Below are 22,787 nucleotides of genomic sequence, written 5' to 3' on the forward strand. Positions count from 1 at the left end.
TTACGTCACTGTCTCTTAGCTTTTAGTTTCTTTTAACTTGTCTTGTTCTGTGTTTTCTGTTTGTAACTATGTGGGACTCTATTGGTTAAATAAAGGTTTAAATAAAAAAATACAATCCCCCTGACAGGGATAAATAAAGTATAATTTAAGTGTCTAAAACCCACTGCCACCCTGTGATGTGCTTTAGATGTTTAATCTACCGTAGCGTGTTGTCACTGACCCCTAGTGGCCAGTTGTGGAACTTCCATGGAGCAATGCGGCAGAAAAACAAACAGAAAGCAGAAATATATATCCTTTTTTTCTTATTTTTTTTTCTTTAAACACTTGATAAAACAGAAGTTTACAAAACAAATTGTAAATAGCACCAAGTTGACGTACAGTACCCGACAAGCGTCCACACGGAGGATCTCCACTCGTCAGCAGAAACCCGTAGCAGCGTATTAGTCCCATAGCATCCACTTTGTTTATTCATTTCTCTAATGCAAACAGTTTAACATCATAACAATGCAACTTCATATAAGTTAAAAAAGGTCAAATGTGGAAACAAAACAATCATAATCAGAGAGAGAGAGAGAGAATAAATCTATGGAATCAAATCTCAAGGGAAGATATTGTCCATCTATACAACCAGAGGTGTGTGTTTGCATTGTGTGTGTCTCCTCACATTTGGAGGCGCCGGGGTTTTGGGGGCGGAGCTGTTAATTTGCATCTGTGCAGAAGGGATTTGAAAGAGAGAGAGATTGAGAGAGAGAGAAAGTCACTTGAGCCGAACGAGAAGCACACATAAGTCTCTTTCTGCAAAATAAACTCTGTAGCTCAGGCGCCACTGGTCTCATTTCTGCCGCTCGGCGTCGTCCTTGCCGCAGTCCTTGACGTCGCCCTTCAGCTCCGCCAGCTGCTCCGAGTGCGCGGCCAGCGTGCCGTTGACCTCGGCCAGGTAGGAGTCCGAGTGGCTCTCGAGCTCCGCCCTGATGCGCTCCAGGTGCCCGGCCAGCTCCCCCAGGCTGCCGCACTGGCCCTCCACGCTGCTCACCCGGCTGTCGACGTCCTTCGCCTCCCGGCGCGCCTCCAGCGCCGTGCTCCGGCAGCCCTGCAGCTCGCCGGCCAGCCGCCGCCTCAGGGCCGCCAGCTCGCCCTTCAGCTGGACCAGCCGCCGGTCCCCGGCCCCCAGCAGGGCGGCCTGGTGGCCCACCAGCCGGGTGATCCCCTGCACCTGGTTGACGATCTGGTGCTCGCGTTGCTCCCAGGAGGCGTTGGCGTGGCCCACCTCGCTCGCCATGAAGCGGAGCGAGTCCTTCAGGCCCTTCAGGGTGCGGTTCACGGAGTTGATGTTGACCTTCAGCAGCGTGATCTCTCCCTGCACCATGCCCTCCGAGTCCTCCTGGGCGATGTGGAGCAGCAGGGTCTGCAGGGTGCTGTTGAGGCGGTCCAGCCGGGTGGAATGGGAGTCCAGGCGGTCCGTCGTCTTCTTCCCCATCGCCTCGCACTCCTCCTCCTCCACCGCTCCGGGGACGCCGCCGCCCCCGGCCGGCGCGCAAGACGAGGTGCAGAGGAGCTCCAGGTCGATCAGCTGCTTCTGAATGCCGTCCAGGTCGCCCTCCACCCGCCTCCTCACGGACTCCAGCTCCGTCTCCAGCGCCGGCACCGCCTGGCCCTCCAGGAGCGCCGGAGCGGTGGCGTTGCTCAGCTCCTCCACCGCCACGAACACCCGCTCCTCCAGGGTCTTCAGCTTGTCCTCCAGCTGGGTCCGGAAGCCGTCCAGGCCGCCGGGGAGCCCCTCCGCTCCGTCGGGCCCGCCGCCCTCCTCCGTGGCGTTGAGGCGGACCTCGATGTCCACCAGGCGCGTCTCGATCAGCGTCTCCACGTGGATGCTCTGGTCGGCCAGGGCGCCCTGCAGCTGCCGCTGGGATTCAGTCAGGCCTTTGACGGACTCCTCCAGCCGCAGCACGCGCTGCGACAGGCTGTTGACCTGCAGGACGAAGACACGTATTATTCATTCAGAAGAATTCAATGTGCAGAGATGTTACTCGGAATAGTTTGACATGTTGGGGGAGATCAGGGTGTCAATGGTCTCATTTTAGGGGCTTTTAGGGGCTGCGACCCTTAGCCATAATTCAAAAATTCTGTTTCCGGTCGTAGCCCTTTAAACCCTAACCCTGACCCCTAATTATATTTATTGTTTGAGTTGTGTTTAGAGGTTGTACATGTGGATTATATATTATTGTAGCCCTGATTTTTATGTTTAATTTGATAGCTAACATGTTTATTTATACCATGTTTTTTTCTTGATTCGCACCTTGTGACCTGATATATGAAGGGTCCCCATATTAGGGTCACCCTAGGGCTCACATTAAATCTATGATAACGGATATTAAAATGAATACATGAATGCTCCTTTCAGAAGTTCATTGTTTTCAGGTTGACTTCAACATGGGAATTAAAAATGTTCCCAATCAGTTCAGGAAAAGTACATTTTTCTGCTTTTACATTTTCTCTCATGTGCTGGTGGAGTACAGAAACACTCTGGATAATTGTTTTTAAAGGTCTGTTGAAAGATTACAGAGACCAGCTCATCTCCGGTTGGTGCTCATGGCGAAGAAAACAAACGGATAGGATAAGCACTCTGCCCCAGAAGTCCGACTGGTCCTTTAAACCTCCCGTCTGGACCCCTCCCTGCATGGACCCCTCCCTGCATGGACCCCTCCCTGCATGAACCCCATCCTGCATGGACCCCTCCCATCTGGACCCCTCCCTGCATGGACCCCTCCCTGCATGGACCCCTCCCTGCACGCGGGACGCCTACCTGTCCGCAGCAGCTCTCGGTGAGCGTGAGCCCCTGGATCTGGGCCTGCAGCGAGCCCAGCTCCTCCCGGATCCCGGTCTCCCGTCCGTCCAGCGACTGCTGCATCTGCTGCCGGCCGTCCAGGTGCTCCCGATGGCACTGGCTCCTCACCGCCCCGATCCTCTCGTCGCAGTGGCTCTCCAGGCCGGTCAGGCGCCGCTCGAAGCCGTCCAGGATCTCGGCCCGCACGCCGGCCAGCCTGGCGTCCAGCACCTCCTCCAGGTGGAGCGTGGAGCCCGGCTGAGGGATGGGCCGGCCCCGGGCGCCTTCCAGCAGCCGCTTCAGCTGGCCGTCGTGGCCCAGGACCATCCCCTACGGGGGAGGAGAGGAGGGTCGCATTCAGAGAAGGGAGGGAGCGGATGAACCTTCCTCTTGTGTTAGGGACCGACCTGTTTTAGGTTTTTTAAAGAACCAATTAAGACTTTTTTTTACTTGGTCAGAAACCAAGTAACTCTAAAGTGTAATCTACATCCTGGTACCTGAATTTCCTCTAAAGTGTAATCTACATCCTGGTACCTGAATTTCCTCTAAGGTGTAATCTACATCCTGGTACCTGAATCTCCTCTAAGGTGTAATCTACATCCTGGTACCTGAACCTCCTCTAAGGTGTAATCTACATCCTGGTACCTGAACCTCCTCTAAAGTGTAATCTACATCCTGGTACCTGAACCTCCTCTAAAGTGTAATCTACATCCTGGTACCTGAATCTCCTCTAAAGTGTAATCTACATCCTGGTACCTGAACCTCCTCTAAGGTGTAATCTACATCCTGGTACCTGAACCTCCTCTAAAGTGTAATCTACATCCTGGTACCTGAACCTCCTCTAAAGTGTAATCTACATCCTGGTACCTGAATTTCCTCTAAAGTGTAATCTACATCCTGGTACCTGAATTTCCTCTAAAGTGTAATCTACATCCTGGTACCTGAATCTCCTCTAAGGTGTAATCTACATCCTGGTACCTGAACCTCCTCTAAGGTGTAATCTACATCCTGGTACCTGAACCTCCTCTAAAGTGTAATCTACATCCTGGTACCTGAACCTCCTCTAAGGTGTAATCTACATCCTGGTACCTGAACTTCCTCTAAGGTGTAATCTACATCCTGGTACCTGAACCTCCTCTAAAGTGTAATCTACATCCTGGTACCTGAACCTCCTCTAAGGTGTAATCTACATCCTGGTACCTGAACCTCCTCTAAGGTGTAATCTACATCCTGGTACCTGAATCTCCTCCAGGACGTGAGCTTTGGCTCGCAGCTCATCCTTCACCTCCGTCACCCGTCCCACCAAGTCTCCGAATCCCCCGAAGCTCGCCCCTCCCTCCAGTCCGTCGGGCGCCCCGTCGGGGATCACCCCGAATCCCACGGCGGAGTCGGAGACGCGCGGCGGGTTCGGCAGCAGCGACACCAGGAGCTTGTTGGCGTCTTCCCGCAGCGTCGAGCGCAGCCGCTCCTCCAGACCGGCCACGGCGCCGGTGAGGGTGTCCAGGCCCGTGGTGAGGCGGCGCAGGTCCTCCTCCATGCGGTCCAGGCGCTCGCCGCTCACGCCCGAAGCCACGAATTTGTTTCCTGTGTTTAAAAAAAACAGAAATGAGGATTTTAAAACTCTTTTTTTTCCCTTCACCCGAAATTTTTAAAAACTAAAACTGTGCTATCTCCTCATCCACGGTTCCGATTTAATTAATTTAAATTGCTAAAGTATCGTAACCCTTGTGAGAAGAGACGTGTGGTTTTACTTTTTTTATGATCATTACGTTTTCATAATTCCGTAAACTCGCTTCGAGAAACTTCCGTACGAGCCTGTGGGAGTAAATAAACCAATAAAGATCATTTTCTGACCAGTCTAAGTGAGACCAGACGTTTTTTGTGTGCTTCTTTTGTGCATTCCGAGATGCTGCGATCTCATTGGTCCTCAGACTCTTGCGTCAGATGGCACATGCGGATGCAGGGGATCATAAAATCGGCATAAAATAATGTCATTTTTGACTTCAAAATTATTTAAAAGCGTGAAATTAGTAGAAGTGAAACAGATCTTAACTCAAGTTTTTTCAACTCATTTTTTCAGATTTTTCAGAAAACACAAAAAACTAATACCAAATGTAATATAGTGCAGAACAGGCATACTGTAATACCGGTCAAATTATGTTTTGATTACTGATATTATGTTCCAGTGAGATTTTCGTTGACAAAAATGCTAACTAAATTGCTAGCTTAAATGCTAGCTTCAAAATGCCGTCTTGAAAAGCTTGTAAAATTGCCTAAGTCACACTGTCTTTTGACTTAGGCAAAATAAAATGGCCGTTATCCTACAGGGGTAGAATCACATGATCTATTCACCTGAGGATGTGGGCCATTTTACCAGAGGAGATGAATTAGGCAAGAAAATAATTTTTGTCAAAAACTGATGCAGGTCAAAAGTTGGTCATTTTTCAATTTCTGAACCGAAAAACACGTTTTTTGGACTGACTGCTTCCTCACATGTCAATGCTTGTGTTTCTACAGAGAGGTTCGGCGCTCTCACCGTAGTTGGGCTTCTGTCCCGTGGGCGAGCCGGGGATCGGCCTGCCGGGCTCCAGCTGGCCCCCTCCTGGCCGCGGGTCCCCGGCGGGCCGCGGGCCGTGGGGGAAGCCCTTCACCCCCGGGCGATGGGGCAGCGCCCCGCCCTTGAAGGGGGGCGCCCCGGCATCGGGCAGCGACGTGGGCCCGTCGTAGCAGCTTTCTCCAGAGTAACCGGGACAACACCTCCACTCCAACTCCGTCACCTGCTTGTGGCCCACCTTGTACTTAGGCTTGTAGAAGGTCCGGTACCTGCAGGGGGGGAGGGGGTATTTACATGGGAAGGTTTTGATGATGTAATGAGTAGGAAATATGAAAATAAAGAAATTTCGTAATAAAAGTAAAATAAGACACTTATTTTTTTTGTTAAGTTAAAATATTGGGATGAAATACAAAAATATATAAAATATAAAAAATAAAATACACAAGGCTAATATATATTTGTGGTTAACCGTATTTCAAAATGATGAACTAGGTCGTAATGTAATTCATATACCTAATAATACGTTCTATATATATATTACAAACTGTTTACATCGGTCTTGGCTATATATACAAATACACGTGTACAGTATATATATATATATATATATATATATATATATATATATATATATACATATACACGTGTACAGTATATATATATATATATATATATATATATATATATATATATATATATATATACACATGTACAGTATATATATATATATATATATATATATATATATATATATATATATATATATATATATATATACACGTGTACAGTATATATATATATATATATACATATATATATGTATATATATATATATATATATATATATATATACATATATATATATGTATATATATACATATACACATGTACAGTATATATATATACATATTTACACAGAGGTATACAGATTTATATATATATATACATACACATATATACACAGTACATATATACTATACACACACACATGTATACATACATAATATACACAATATCTATATCTATATATATATTTAGTCTGTGTCAATGGGCTCTGAGCTAGAACCACATCGGTCATTTCAGGCGTTCTATCAGCAGCGCTGCATTTGTTGTTGTTGTTGTTGTTGTTGTTGTTGTTGTTTGTTTTCCTAAAGCAGAGCCCAGGGGGAGATAACGGGATGAAGAGACTCTGAGGATCAAACGAGGATTAGAGGACGATGAGGGTGTTAACACAAAGTAAATGATGCGGAAGCAGAGGATTGAGCCGAGGTCAGCACCCGACTTTCCTGTTATCCTGTCACACACACACACACACACACACACACACACACACACACACACACACACACACACACACATGCGCACACACACATGGGCACACATGCGCAAACACATGCACGCTCACACACACACTCACACACACGTGCACACACACACATGCACGCTCACACACACTTACACACACACACGCATGCACACACACACATGCACACACACACACGCATGCGCACACACACATGCATGCTCACACACACACACACACACGCACGCACGCACACACAAATGCACACACACATACACAAACACACACGCGCGCACACACACGCATGCCCGTACATGCACACACGCATGCGCACACACACACACACACACATGTGCACACACACACACATGCACACACACGCAGACACATACATACTTACACGCACACAGTTACACATACATGTGCACACACACAAACACGCAGACACACACTTACACATACACATGTGCACACACACACGCAGACACACACATACTTAGACACACACACACACTTACACACACACATGTGCACACAGACAGGCATGCACACACACGCAGACACACACATACTTGCACACACACACACACACACACACACTTACACATACATGTGCACACACACAAACACGCACACACATACACACACACACACACACACACACACACACACACACACACACATGGTCATTCATCTGTTTCAGAGAAAATCCTCTCTTTTAATTTCCCGTGTGTGTGTGAGGCACATTAAATCTAATCTGTAATAGATTAGTTAAATTAAAGTATTAGTTTTTTGTTTTATCGTGACCATAAATGATACTATTCTTTTATATAATGTCATAAAGCAACACGTCTGGTGGAGGTGAGAGGAGCCTCACGGATGCAGCGCCACGACCCGGTGTGGCCACTAGAGGGCGGCACCGACACAGACTCTATCATGTTCCTGCTGCAGGACGCAGACCTACATGACGACGGGACACTTCTGGCCCCAGATGCACTTGGTGGTGTACTCGGCCTTCACGTAGGTGGCCACCCCGTCCTGCATGGTGCACGAGATGTTCCTCTGGACCACGTAGGCGCAGTGGTTCCTGTGGGGACACGGGAGTTAAAACCAGAGTTAAAACCAGAGTTAAACCAGAGGTAAAACCAGAGGTAAAACCAGAGGTAAAACCAGAGTTAAACCAGAGTTAAAACCAGAGGTAAAACCAGAGGTAAAACCAGAGTTAAACCAGAGGTAAAACCAGAGGTAAAACCAGAGTTAAACCAGAGGTAAAACCAGAGGTAAAACCAGAGGTAAAACCAGAGTTAAACCAGAGTTAAAACCAGAGTTAAACCAGAGTTAAACCAGAGGTAAAACCAGAGTTAAAACCAGAGTTAAAACCAGAGGTAAAACCAGAGTTAAAACCAGAGTTAAAACCAGAGGTAAAACCAGAGGTAAAACCAGAGTTAAACCCAGAGGTAAAACCAGAGGTAAAACCAGAGTTAAACCCAGAGGTAAAACCAGAGTTAAACCCAGAGGTAAAACCAGAGGTAAAACCAGAGGTAAAACCAGAGTTAAACCAGAGGTAAAACCAGAGTTAAACCAGAGTTAAACCAGAGTTAAACCAGAGGTAAAACCAGAGGTAAAACCAGAGTTAAACCAGAGTTAAAACCAGAGTTAAACCAGAGTTAAACCAGAGGTAAAACCAGAGTTAAAACCAGAGTTAAAACCAGAGGTAAAACCAGAGTTAAAACCAGAGTTAAAACCAGAGGTAAAACCAGAGTTAAACCCAGAGGTAAAACCAGAGGTAAAACCAGAGTTAAACCCAGAGGTAAAACCAGAGTTAAACCCAGAGGTAAAACCAGAGGTAAAACCAGAGGTAAAACCAGAGTTAAACCAGAGGTAAAACCAGAGTTAAACCAGAGTTAAACCAGAGTTAAACCAGAGGTAAAACCAGAGGTAAAACCAGAGGTAAAACCTGAGTTAAACCAGAGTTAAAACCAGAGTTAAAACCAGAGTTAAAACCAGAGGTAAAACCAGAGGTAAAACCAGAGTTAAAACCAGAGTTAAACCAGAGTTAAACCAGAGTTAAACCAGAGGTAAAACCAGAGGTAAAACCTGAGTTAAACCAGAGTTAAAACCAGAGTTAAACCAGAGGTAAAACCAGAGTTAAAACTAGAGTTAAAACCAGAGTTAAAACCAGAGTTAAACCAGAGTTAAACCAGAGTTAAACCAGAGTTAAAACCAGAGTTAAACCAGAGTTAAAACCAGAGTTAAAACCGGAGGTAAAACCAGAGTTAAACCAGAGTTAAAACCAGAGTTAAAACCAGAGTTAAAACCAGAATTAAAACCAGAGGTAAAACCAGAGGTAAAACCAGAGTTAAACCAGAGTTAAACCAGAGTTAAAACCAGAGTTAAACCAGAGTTAAAACCAGAGGTAAAACCAGAGTTAAATCAGAGTTAAACCAGAGGTAAACCAGAGGTAAAACCAGAGGTAAAACCACAGTTAAAACCGGAGGTAAAACCAGAGTTAAACCAGAGTTAAACCAGAGTTAAAACCAGAGTTAAACCAGAGTTAAACCAGAGGTAAAACCAGAGTTAAAACCAGAGTTAAACCAGAGGTAAAACCAGAGTTAAAACCGGAGGTAAAACCAGAGTTAAACCAGAGTTAAACCAGAGTTAAAACCAGAGTTAAACCAGAGTTAAACCAGAGTTAAAACCAGAGTTAAACCAGAGTTAAAACCAGAGGTAAAACCAGAGTTAAACCAGAGTTAAACCAGAGTTAAACCAGAGTTAAACCAGCAGCAGCATCCGACTCATTGCAGCTGACGACAGCCACCATGTAGTAAAGTCAACCATAGCTTGAACAGGAATGTTTTGTTGCTTAATATTTAAACTTTTCAATTGGAAAATGGAAAATTTTGTCATTTCTTCTCTCTGTAATCAAAGGAAATAGTTGCTCTTGCAGTTGATCCTATTTAGTGATGTTTCCTGCAGGAACTATGCGGTTGAAAGACAAATAGTTCCTTAAATGAAAACGGCTCACAAAAAAAAGGTTGTGGATTATCTTGTGATTCCTGGAAAACGTTTTTTTAAATGTATTTTTAACGAGTGCCATATAGTTCCATTATACTGGAGGCCATCGTCTCTCTGGCGATATCTCTGAAACTGTGAGGCGATCTCGCCAGAACAAGAGACATGTGTGTTTTTTATTCATTTTGGGGTGAACTGTCCCTTTAAATCTTCTGCTGCTCCTCCGCCTGCAGCTGGTGAGATGATGTCTTCCTGAGAAATATGAAATGCAGATACGGCGCGTGTGTGAGCTGTGTGAAAGTTCTGTCTGTCCTCCATTCTGTTGTGTAGTTGGGTTTTAGTTTGTGTTCATTTAAAAACACACAACACAACGGAGATGAATCTCTTCACAGCGCAGGAAGAGGCAGAACACTTGATTCTTTGATTCGAGCTAAACATCGGTTGTCGCTCATATCCAGACGTCTCCCTCCTTCTCTCTCCTTCCTGCTCCTCTTCTCTCCTCCCTCCTCCTCCTCCCTCCTCTTCTCTCCTTCCTCCCCCTCATCCATCTCCTCCTTCCTCCTCCTCTCTCCTTCACCTCCTCCACCTCCCTCCTGTCTCTTCTCTCCTCTCTCCTCCCTCCTCCCTCCTCCTCCTCCTCTCTCTTCCTCCCTCCTCCTCCACCTCCCTCCTCCTTCCTCCTTCCTCCTCTCTTCTCTCTCCTTCACCTCCTCCACCTCCCTCCTTCCTCCTCTCTCCTCTCTCCTCTTCCTCTCTCCTCCTTCTCCTCCCTCCTCCTCCTCCCTCCTCTTCTCTCCTTCCTCCCCCTCATCCATCTCCTCCTTCCTCCTCCTCTCTCCTTCACCTCCTCCCTCCTTCCTCCTCTCTCCTCTTCCTCTCTCCTCCTTCTTCTCCCTCCTCTTCCTCCCTCCTCCTCCTCCCTCCTCTCTCCTCCTCCTCTTCCTCCCTCCTCTCTCCTCCTCTTCCTCCCTCCTCTCTCCTCCTCTTCCTCCCTCCCTCATCCTCCTCTCTCCTCCTCCTCCTCCCTCCTCTCTCCTCCTCCTCTTCCTCCCTCCCTCCTCCTCCTCTTCCTCCCTCCTCTCTCCTCCTCTTCCTCCCTCCCTCCTCCTCCTCTCTCCTCCTCCTCCTCTTCCTCCCTCCTCTCTCCTCCTCCTCTTCCTCCTCCCTCCTCTCTCCTCCTCCTCCACTTTCCTCCTCTTCCTCCTCTCGCCTCCTCCTCCTTTCTCCTCCTCGCTTCTCCTCCCTCCTCTCTCTTCCTCCTCCTCTTCCTCCTCCCTCCTCCTCTTCCTCCCTCCCTCCCTCCTCTCTCCTCTCTCCTCTCTCCTCCTCCTCCTCTTCCTCTTCCTCTCTCCTCCTCCTCCTCCTCCTTGCAGCTCCAGCTCAAGCTTCCCGTGTGCAACACAGGAAGCGATGAAGCCTTTCTCTCAGTCAGCGGGGAGCTTTCAGCAACACATGTGCTGCTTTGCTCCACAGCTGTTTCAGGACAAATAGAAGCTGGAAGTGTCTGCAGCAGTAGGGAGGAGGGAGGAGAAGGAGGGAGGAGGAGGAGAGAGGAGGAGGAGGAGGGAAGAAGCGGAGAGAGGGGGAGGGAGGAGGGTAACAGGTTCAGAGGGCTAACAGGCCGCCTGTCAGAATCTGTGAGAAACCGCCGCTCCACCGCCGCTTCATGCGAACCGCTGACTGTGTCGACAGCGCCTGTGCGTGTCACCACCCGGCCGTGTTGACATATGTTAATAGCGGTTAAAAGGGGAGGAAATAAAAAAATAAAAAAGGGGGGCGGGAGTCCGGATGACACAGCCGCCTTTCATACCGCCTGACAACCTGCTGCCAGGTCGTTAAGGAAGTGTGGCGGTTAAGACCTGAAAGGTTGGTGTGGTGTGATGGGACTTCTTAAAGCACTTTAAAAACTCACACGGGCCATTTGAGTTCTGGTTGGGAAGTGTGGGTTTATTTATTTTGAATGCGTAGCTGCGGTTGCTCGGCCTCCTACATGCAGACCCTTTCACAGCCGAGGTCACGGTGAGGTCACGGTGTCAGCCGGAGAAGAAGCAAAGGAAAGGACTGGAGGCTACGACTCAAAGGCGTCATCCGACTGTGTTGTTTGCTGCCAGAATCGATGTCTAATATGAATGATGAATGTGAGTCGAGGCAAAGCGTCTCAGAGATGGAGAGAAAATGTTGCTAATAGTTTAGCTTAGCATTCTCGAGGGTAGCGAGGCTGCTGCACCGAAAAATGGAGATACATGTTAGCTAAGCTAAAGAGAGACGGAGAAATGGAGATACATGTTGCTAACAGGCTAAGCTAAAGATTGCAACCAGTGCAGCACCAAAGCATGGTGGAACCAGCAAGCCAACCAGTATAGACGTTCTGCTACTTATAGGCCATAAAAGTCATTTTTATTTATAGTTCCTCGCTCGCACAATCACCCAACTGTCACCGGTTACCCGTCGGAACAGTCAGGTGTCCGCGCGTCGGTTAACAAAGCCTTCTTGTTGTCAACATCGAGCGCTAAACAAGTTTAAAGCTAAGGCTTGACCACCTTCAAAGGTTTGCTAACAGTGTTACAAACAATGCTACACGCCGGTGTCGGAATCATAGAACGACGCATTTAAACATTGTATCGAAATTAACTTTGAAAGTGTTCCACAGCTGTTAGCCTGCTTGCTAATTCCACCGTGCTTTCCGCGCAACACTGATTATGCATTGAGATGCCGGTTAGCGGCTAGCTCGCTAGCTAGCTGCCATGCTGTGTTTTCATGCAACACAAGAAAATGACGCTGGGTCTAACGGCCGCTCTGCTTCACTACTCGCCGCTAGTAGACTACATCGCTGGGAGGAGAGTAGACAGGAGCCCGACTACCAAGTTAGCTAGCTAGCTAGCTAGCAGGTCTCCGGAGCTCCGGCCTGCTCTCCTCCCGGCAGAGTAGTCTCCCAGCGGCGTAGAGGTCGGCTAGTCTGGTCCCGTTGGTTCATGTTAACTTCCTCCAGTAACGCTCACGTTCCCAGACACTGAGTGACTTTATTTACTGAGAGAAACTTGTCTTTTCTTCAGCCGGGAGGAAAAAGGGCTCCGTACTCTTGCCGCGACATAGCGATGCATAACTGTGTCGTTTGGCATCAGAAGCTCACAGCGACGAGGTCAGAGAAGGAGCTGCCGAGTGTGAAGCCGACGAAATGAACAGCTGTTGTGAAAATCAAAAGGACACACACACGCAGTGTACTTCGCAGTAACGAAGTACAAATACTTTGTTACCTTACTTAAGTAGAAATGTTGGGTATCTATACTTTACTGGAGTATTTATTTTTCAGACGACTTTTTACTTCTACTCTTTACATTTTCACGCAAATATCTGTACTTTCTACTCCCTAAGCTCAATATTGAGCATGAATTGAGAGAGGCCGTATCAAATCTACAACCCTGTTTATAACATATGTGTCTAGGAAAGCGGCTCACTGCAGCCACGAATACTGATACAACCTGATGGCTCACATATCTGCACTCATTCTGTTTTGTTTGGCAAAAAAAATTAAAAGCTTATTGTTTTCCACAATGAGCTATTTAGTAGTCATTTTTTGCACAGATAGAACTTACACAAAACATTGTCTGATGGGGCAATCTGATTTACTTGAAAGTGATTGCAATTTTCTTTATTCTGTTATTTATAAAAGCACAGATGAGTCACACAATTATGTTATTTACAGAAAAAGTTTGAGAACCACAGCTTTAAGTGTTTGTGTTGGAGTTGCCGCCGCCGCCTATTTTGCACTATTACAATGCTTATAGGCAACTAGTTATCATGTCTTCCACTCCATGAAACGCATGTTAATGCTCAGTAGTACACATATGGTACTTTAATGTATTTGCATTGTAATAAAATGTGATCATTTTAAATGGGCATATATGCAGCTGAAACGGTTAGCCTAGTGCATCCCACATTTTTCAACATAACATTTTAAAACATTATAGTCATTATGGCCTTTATAAAAATGATTGTTTTGGGGGAGGTGGGGTAGTGCACTATAGGCCCCTGAGACGCTTAAGAGTTTGTCCTTAATGGAAGAAAAAAACATTCCCCTTACATTACTTTTACTTTTATACTTTTAAGTAGTTTTTAAACCAGTACTTTTACACTTTTACTTAAGTAAAAAGCTTGAGTTGATACTTCAACTTTTACAGAAGTATTTTTAAACCCTAGTATCTATACTTCTACTTGAGTAATGAATGTGAATACTTTTGACACCTCTGACGCACACACACGTACACACGGCATCCATTTAAGTCAGACTTCTGAGCTTTAAGATCAATCTGACGACACACGGGACGTTGCGTCATAATTTCGGACACATTTTCCCTCGAATGAAAACTCCAAATAAACTGGAGAACCGTTCCCTTCGTTCCCGTATGCTGATGCTACAATGCTGCTAACAATTATTTGTATTTTTTTTAGCATCCCTGAGGCGGGTAACCGAACACGGATCACTCCCTCTGCTGCTCACAGAGCACGCAGAGCCTTTTACCGCCAAAATGAAGTCGTTTTAAAAAAAAACACATTACATAACATATTTGTACAAGCTCACGTTTTGATGGTAATAGAGATTCATGGAGTTAAACAATTTAAAAATCTGACAACACTAAGCTTTTTGAGCTTTGATTTTTTGTGCGTTTAGGAAATGCTCGCATGCAACAATTTATGACAGCTGACGGGGAGCAGCGGGGGGGTCGGTCTGTGTTTACAGGACAGTAAGTGTGCACTCCTCACATTAGACACAGTGGACATGCTCACTGATTTCTTTGTGTGTGTGTGTGTTTGTGTGTGTGTGTGTGTGTGTCAGGTGCACATCTGGGGGGAGGGAGCCAATGACCTTCACGGTGCAGGAATCCAGATGTCCATCGGGTGAAAAAGAAAGAATCAAAACCAAAACAGCGTCCTCTTGGTTTCTGTCCCTCCCCAAGTGTTCTCCTGGCCTGTTTTTCACAAATCTGTCAATGCCGCTTGGGTGCGTGAGTTATATTTCATCCTCGGGGTCTTACGGACCGAGAGGAGAGGCTCGTGGTGTGTATGAGAATCGAGCAGTCGAGATAAATCACTGTAGGTCACCGGCTCTGCTGCGTAAAAACAGCTCTTATGGGGACGAAGGTTGAGCTTCACCTTGAGAGACAGCGATAGTGTCAGCTCTCACACACACACACACACACACACACACACACACACACACACACCTACACACACACACACACCGCCTCCACAGCTCTGCAGGATTACACAAGCTTCATCCACAGAAATATGAACCCTGTGGTGTGCAAGTGGTCGGCGTTGCAAGGTGAGACCTTTGTTTTGTCTGTGCGTGTGTGTGTGTGTGTGTGTGTGTGTGTGTGTGTGTGTTTGTGGCTGGAGCAGACAGAATAACTCTGGACACTTTGGGGAGAGAGAAAAAAAAAGAAAAAGGATGAGAAATCCTGATCCAGCATGATTTGATATCAGAGGAAGAGGAAGAAGAGGAGGAAGAGGAGGAAGAGGAGGAAGAGGAGCTATTTCCACCGCTCCGCCAACGTGGCAACAGGAGACGAGGAGCTTTGATAGTACAAATACTTTCCGATGTTGGTCTGATCTCTCGATGCTGACAGATGGGAGCCGGCCCAGCGGGGCCCGACAGGGAAAGTCACTTCGGTCAAATCAACTTTGTTCACGGCGTACATGTAAAAGCAACTGGCAACGGGCAACAGGCAACAAGCAACAGCTGCAATTACAGCACGACCTTTTGACAATAAATGAAAAGGAAAAGCTGGAACATCGGACAGAGTTCTCATGGAGGCATTCAGGTTTTTACACGAGAAGGTTGAAAGACGACTATCGGGCGATACCGAGAAGATGTTTGTTTCTTTGTTGGTTTTGTGCAGTTTTTGTTTTTTAAGACAGCAAATTGTTGTTTTTACTTTTGAGCTTTTCGTTCAGCGTAATCTCAAATAAACTCCAATAAAGTAGAGGAGTTTTATTTTCTTCTTTTTACCCTCAATGCCATTGGTTTGTTGATTTACGCATCTTAGTTTTCGTCCTCATCTTCAGAGACCCTCATCTTCTAACTCTAATGTTGAGCGTTTGAACTTAAAAAAACTTTTTTTAAACTGCCCCCCTTTTTGCTTTTTTCTGCCTTTAACTTCTTAAACAAGGTTTTCCCTCGACAGCACATCTTCACACCTTCACATCTTCCGCTCTGGCGGGGAGGCCTTCCTCTCCTTCTCTCGGGCGTGGAGTTCACCGTCTTCCTCACGCTCTTTTCGGAGCGTCTCTCGAAGGTCATCTATTTCAGTCGGTGGACCACCTGCTGTGTTTTTCCAAATTTCATGACAATCCGTCCAAATGTTGGTCGTGTGGTGACCCCCCAAAAAATAAAAAACTGACACCGCCATCCCCAGAGAGGCTATTGTGGGTAAAAGTACTGACTTTATCTATCAGGTACACAAAGAAACATATTTCTACCTCTTGTTTTTTCCACAAAAGTGACTTTTTTTTCAACTTTTTGGTCGAATTCCACCGAAAACGGCAAGAGAAAACACCCAAAACCCAATAAACCCAAAGTCTCGTTGATCCAGTCCCTCACTGAACCCCCTGGTGGCCCTCCCACCTTCACCTGACCTCCGTCCTCCCCAATCACTATCAAAACAGCCTCACTAAACTTGTTTCTCTCGCTTCACTCGCCTCCCCTTCATATTTCTTTTAACGCCAACAATATTGTCTTTTTTTCTGTCAGTGGAGCGTGTCATTTTTTGACTGCTAGTCTGGTCCCACTGTAAATATTTCCAGTGTAGCGTTACAGTTCTCAAGTCGCCTCACAGCCTCCCAGGGAGGGGAAGCAGAATTCCCATCTCAGATTCTCATGCGGGGGCATTTTTTTTTGGGGGGGACAAATATTATTGCTGCTAGACCTTGACTTTCTGCTGGGGCCAAAACAACTCACCTTCCAATCCCCTTTTCGAATAACCTCCCATCTCCGTCTTCCCTGCAAAAGCTGCAAAGTTCAGGTAATCCCTGTTTACTTATCTAAGCATACCGGTCCTGCTCTCGCCTCTGTTTCTAATATTGTCTTTTGCAATTCATCACAACGCCCCTCGCTCTGTGTTGCCTCATCGTGACCCCCCTCCAAATTCTCCTCCGTTGCTTTGACTCCGCGGCACTACAGGGCCCACCTTCCTCATTACTGACCGCACTCTCACCTGCGGGGTTCCTGACCGTTTGAACCCGGTGCCGCTGCTGCTGCTGCCGCCTCCGACAGATTTATGAGCGTAGCGGGCCGGATAGAAAATAGGACCTTTAAACCGCCGTGTCTTACGGGCTAACTGCTCTCCTCCCGGGGCCCGTCTCTTTCCACATATATACGCTTTTAATGAAAACGGTTCCTCGCCAACTGGCGGGTCTTGAAGGCCCCGGTGGTGCCGGGTTGACTGACGTTGCTCTTGTGGTCACTGATGAGGGCTAAAGGAAAGACGTGAGACTTCCAGCTCTGACATTCGTGCCAGTTCTGGTTCTTGTGGCTCAAAAGGCAGACCGTTACTTTTACATGTGCTTAAATCTCTAATCCTCACTGCGGCTATAAATCCAAGCGCATACGTTTACAGCTTCTCGTTAGTTTGCTATTCATAATAGATTGTTTTTTAAGTTGTTAGAATAAGTTGCTTTTTTGGACTTTTATGTTCTCGGAGTTGTTTTGTTCTATTTTTCTTTCGGAGCGCAGTAAGAGGCTCAAAAGCCGGTAGTGAAAAAACACAAGAAATATCTTATCCTCAGGCTTTCCCCCCAAAGCACATAATCGTCTTTGTGTAAGAATAGCTCTCTGTGTTCTTGAAATAAAAAAGGGGGGTTTTCAAACGCAATTGTTAGACTTGTTGAGGGTCACTGCACCGAATGTGCTCGGGAGATTGAAATGAATAGGAATGTGTCGCGCAGACGTCGGCTCCTGGATTAACAGAAGCAACCAAAGGCCCCATGTAATGTTTTAGGAGAGCCAAAGGGAAACCTGGGAAAAGAGAGAAAACCTCTTTGAAAATCCCACTGACGTTCCTGACACTAACGGACACTATGACGTAGAAGTTTCCAGGTTCAACAAGGCTGGACAAAAGAGGCCGTTGCTATACTCTGGGCGCCGCTAGACCCAGCGTCATTTTCCTGTGTTGCATGAAAGCACAGTGGGATTAGCATGGCAGCTAGCTAACTAGCCAGCTGCTAAACCGGCTTCCCAATGCATAATCCAGACACGGTGTTGTGCAGAAAGCACGGTGGAATTAGCATGGCAGCTAGCTAACTAGCCAGCAACTAAACAGGCTTCTCAATGCATAATCAAGACATGGTGTTACGCAGAGGAATTAGCATGACAGCTAGCTAACTAGCCAGACGCTAAACCGTTTTTTCAATGCATAATCCAGATATGATGTTGTGCAGAAAGCACGAGGGAGAAAGCACGGTGGAAGTAGCAAGCAGGCTAACACTTTCAAAGTTTCCAGGTTCAAAAAGAAGGTGGACAAAAGAGGCCGTGGCTCTACCTCGAGATGTCTGAGCTTCCCAACCTGTTTTTTCTCAAGGTGAGCAAAGTCACGGCAACTAGATAACTCATTTTGGTTGCTGCTTCCATCCGCGATCTCAATCTACACTCCGATGGACCTCTTTTGGTTTCCCCCAGTGAGGCAGTTCAAGTATCTTCACGCAAGGATTTTAAGAAGCGGTTCGACATTTTAGGAAATACACGGATACGCTTTCTTGAGCACCTGAGGAGAAGACTCTCGTCTCTGTACGTTAGCTAAATATTAGAATAGCGCTAGCGAGGGATTAGCTCAAGCAATAGAATGGACATTCTCATTCAAGAGGCGGCCATTTGTATGTGTACCGTTGCCACAGCGGGCATTGTAGGGGTTAGCTTCCATATATATGAAGGACAACTTTCAGCAAGTCGCAGACTCACTGATGTGAGTTTTTTGCAACGACAAAAACAACCGTTCTGAAGCATAGAGAGCCAGAGTAGATGAGCCAACGTTAGCTAAATAAGAGGCTTGAGCTAGCGAGGGAGCCAACTTTAACAACGTAATGTTCATCCTCTCTCTCTCTTGTCACAGCGTAGGAATATCAGCAGATGAGGGAAAACTTTGTTCAGCTGCTTGTGTGTGTGCCCAGTGTAGCATTAAAGCATGGTGGAATTAGCAAGCTAGCTAGGTAACTAACAGGCAGCTAGCTAACTAGCCTGCTAATTCCACCATGATTCCATGCTACACTATGTACAGAAATATGAGCAGAAAACAGTCCATTGTTCATTTTACTCTTTATTGTTTCTCATGCTAAACAAACCCCTCTTTTTATTGTTGGTGGTTTTGTATTTCTTACGATACCGTAAGCTAATTGTCTGATAGCTTTAACACTGTGCAAGAAAATGAACAAGCACATTTTCAACAGTTTAGCAAAATCAATTTGCTTGCCGTCATTAATTTGAACACCAGACTGGTGCTGCAGCGGTTTAACAAGGTCGCTCACAGCGAGGAGTTTGCATGTTCTTGCCCCGCGTTGGCGTGAGGAAATTCCCGCACCTGAAATGGGTTCGAGGCCCAGGTTTAACCAACGAGATGGAACTAGACGATCCACTGTGGCAAACACTAACTGGAAACAGCCACTGAGCACTCCAACACAAACTTACAACAGTCACCCGCGACCTCTGACCTCTACCAACTCACTGACCTTTTCCCCCTTGATCTCTGTCTCATACATCATTGGAAAAGCCCCGGGACACGCCGCTAATCTGATCAGTGAAGGCATGTGGCATCTGCTGGGATCCCCTAATTGATTTATACAACGCTCGTTTTCCCAGCGACGGGTATGTGGCTCTCGGATTATGTTTCACCTGTTGCTGCGCATTTCGTTTAGCGTGGTTTGGTAAAAGGGCAGCGTGGTGAAAGACGCTCGTAGGGTTTTTTTTTCTTTCTTTGTGATCTGTGTAATTGCGTTAGGAATGTGTTGCACAGAATACATTAGAGGGTTTCCTGTGTAGAGCATCGCATGACAAGCATAGCAGCTAATAACCACAGTGTCTAAGGTTAAGTCTGACTTGTCTGAAAGTTAAGATATAGGCCCGTTATTAAATAAATAAAATCAACAGAGATTGGAACAATTGGACAAAAAACGACAAACTGAGAAATTCTAAATGTTATCCTTCTTTTCTCGCCAAAAACTGCCTTTCACGAGATTACACTTGAACACATCATTCTCATGTTGTAATTCACCTTTCGCCCAATACACACTTTTACTTTTACGGTAATGTCGAGCCCTGGTTTCTCTGTTCTTCTATAAGTTGCTCTGCGGAAATGAAGCAGAGGTTCTTTGATAAAGAACCATGCAGTACATTTATATGTATTGTTAGGAGAGATAAGTCACGCCTGATGTTGCCTTCCGCATTAAAAGAACGAGGACTACAGTTTATTTATTGAACCCTGGCATCGATTCTCGGTATCGGCCGATACACAAAGCTCAAGTATGAGGACTGAAACAGTCAGATCGGTGCCTCCACAAGTACATCATAGTGAAGAAATGTGAATTATTATTTGCTGTTGACCGAAAACACACCTTAGAAAACCTGCACTAAGCCCGACATCGACATGCACAGTGTTCATGACCCTCATAGGCTTCCATACGATGAAGCTGTGACAGCTACAGGATGTCTTCTATTTTTTATATAAAGACTCTGAGCGAGAGGAATGACTGTGAAATCAAACGTCTCGCCTTGCTGCCAAAACGCAGATGATTCAACACGAAGCACAACTTTTTTTTTTTTAACTCCCAACAGCTGAGAATTTAGAGATATCTCTCTTTAGTCCGTGTGACTGCGGTCAGTTAGAAACAAGAGTTTGTATTTACAAGCTGTAAACAGGAGTGTAATCCTTCACACAAACACCCGTACGTGTATGGACACACACACACACACACACACACACACACACACACACACACACACACACACACACACACACACACACACACACACTATAGCACGTGTGTTATTTTTAAGACTCTTTTTTCCACTGACCAGTCAGGCCTTCAACAACTGAGCTCGTATATCTCGGTGGTCTGACACACGGGTCCCCGGGGCCCAGTGTGTCCAGGGTGGGTCAGCGGCGCTTGTCTAAACGCTATAGTTGGACGAACACGTGGGAGAATACCGCCGGCTACCAGCAATTACCGACCATCTGTCCCTCACCGATCAGCTGGTTTTGGTAAAGAGCGACCGATGGAACATCTGGTCAATGCAGACATTTCTGGAGATTCAGGCTCGGACGTGGAGTTGGCATAAACCTTTTAGATGTCACTGTTAAAACACAAAATAAAATAAATTGGATGCCACCAGAAGACACGTACAGGAAGGTTTAGGATATCAGATTATGAACAAGACGAAAGATAAATGGCTTATAAGAAGTAACCGGATAGTAAACACATGATGACTGGAGATAAAGGCCAGGAGAAGGATGGATGTGGGTCTATATATATATATATATAAATATATATAAAATATACATATTTATAAATATATATAAATTGCATATTTATAAATATATAAAAATTACATATTTATAAATAAATATATATAGAATATGCATATGTATATATAAAGATTATATATTTATAAATGAATATATATAGAATATGCATATTTATAAATATATATATATAATATACATATTTATAAATATATGATATACATATTTATAAATATATATGTATATAATATACATATGTATACATATATATATAAATTATATATTTATAAATATATATATGCATATTTTTAAATATATATATATATAATAGACATATTTATATATATATATATATATATACACATATTTATAAATATATATATGCATTATATATAAAGTATTTGTATAAATATATATATTTATTATATATATTCATACAAAATATTTAAATATAATATATATAAATATATTTTACAAAATATATATATAAAGTATTAATATATATATATGTTTTTGATATACCTATGTTTTCTACATTTATAAATATATATCAATAGGGTTAAATATCCTTGAAAACCGTGTAAAAAACTGATTTGGCTGCAAAATATTTACTCAAAAGTAGATTTGTAAAACCTTGTGCGACCATGAGCCGAGCTTTAAAAAGGTGGCGCTGTCCGGGCGAGGGATGCTGAAGCGCCTGTGGCCCGGGAGGAGAGGACACACGGCAGCCTGGGCCGGGCCGGGCCGGACCAGGAGCCGGGCCAGGAGCCGGGCCGGACCAGGAGCCGGGCCGGGCCGGACCAGGAGCCGGGCCGGGCCGGACCAGGAGCCGGGCCGGTGGCCGTTTGAGTGAAGCAGCAGGTATCTGGGGGAGCTGTCCGAAGACATCACGGCTCTCGGGGGAAGCCGAGCAAAAGAGACGGGACGGGGAGGGGGGAACCGAAAAGAGCCCCGCAGACGAGAAACGTCAGCCATCTGAGTCCAGGAGGAGTCCCACCATTAGACTGTGTTTCATCGCACAGCTTCACGGCTTTCAGATGTTAATCCCATCCGTGGTTTGCCGGTAGCAGTAATGTCTGAAGGGGAGCCGCTAGCAAGAGAAGTGTTCACTCATAGGCATCACCATGAAACCGCTCAGCCCATTACTGACTTCAAGACACAGTTATGGTGCATCTTAAATCAGAAAACACTGTCAAAAATCTATTTTCTCTGTGTTTTTATTACTAAATGTTGTATAAATGAGGTTATGAATGTGTGAACAAACACCTCTTCATAAACCCTCAGAATATATGAAGGAATGAAAGAGTAAAGTTATATAAATGAGGTTATGAATGTGTGAACAAACCCCTCTTCATAAACCCTCAGAATATATGTAGCAATGAAAGAGTAAAGTTTGGTGATGTCAGAGCTGCTGAAGAGAGATTTCTGGATCAGAGTCTGAGAACAAACTCATGGAGAGAAAACGTCCTTTAAAGAGAAGTGTAGTTATGACATCATGATGAAGACTCTACAGGTGAAGAGGGTCAACGCATGAACTCATAGATATCACCATGGAACTTCACCAATTCATCACTGACTTTAAGAGGA

General features: G+C 45.5%; 1 protein-coding gene across 1 annotated transcript; it reads right to left on the bottom strand.

Moving 5' to 3' along the window:
* Window positions 1-291: 291 nt before the first annotated feature.
* On the bottom strand, window positions 292-22,088 carry emilin3b (elastin microfibril interfacer 3b; the record flags this gene model as incomplete). Its single annotated transcript, XM_079226444.1, has 6 exons — window positions 292-1,969; window positions 2,804-3,154; window positions 4,062-4,408; window positions 5,361-5,647; window positions 7,646-7,768; window positions 21,844-22,088. The coding sequence occupies 6 exons, from the start codon at window positions 22,086-22,088 to the stop codon at window positions 833-835; spliced, it is 2,490 nt and encodes an 829-aa protein (XP_079082570.1). The 3' UTR covers window positions 292-832.
* Between the last annotated feature and the right edge of the window lie 699 nt (window positions 22,089-22,787).

The sequence above is a fragment of the Taurulus bubalis genome (genome assembly GCF_910589615.1).
Source record: "Taurulus bubalis genome assembly, chromosome: 11".
Classification (NCBI taxonomy): Eukaryota; Metazoa; Chordata; class Actinopteri; order Perciformes; family Cottidae; genus Taurulus; species Taurulus bubalis.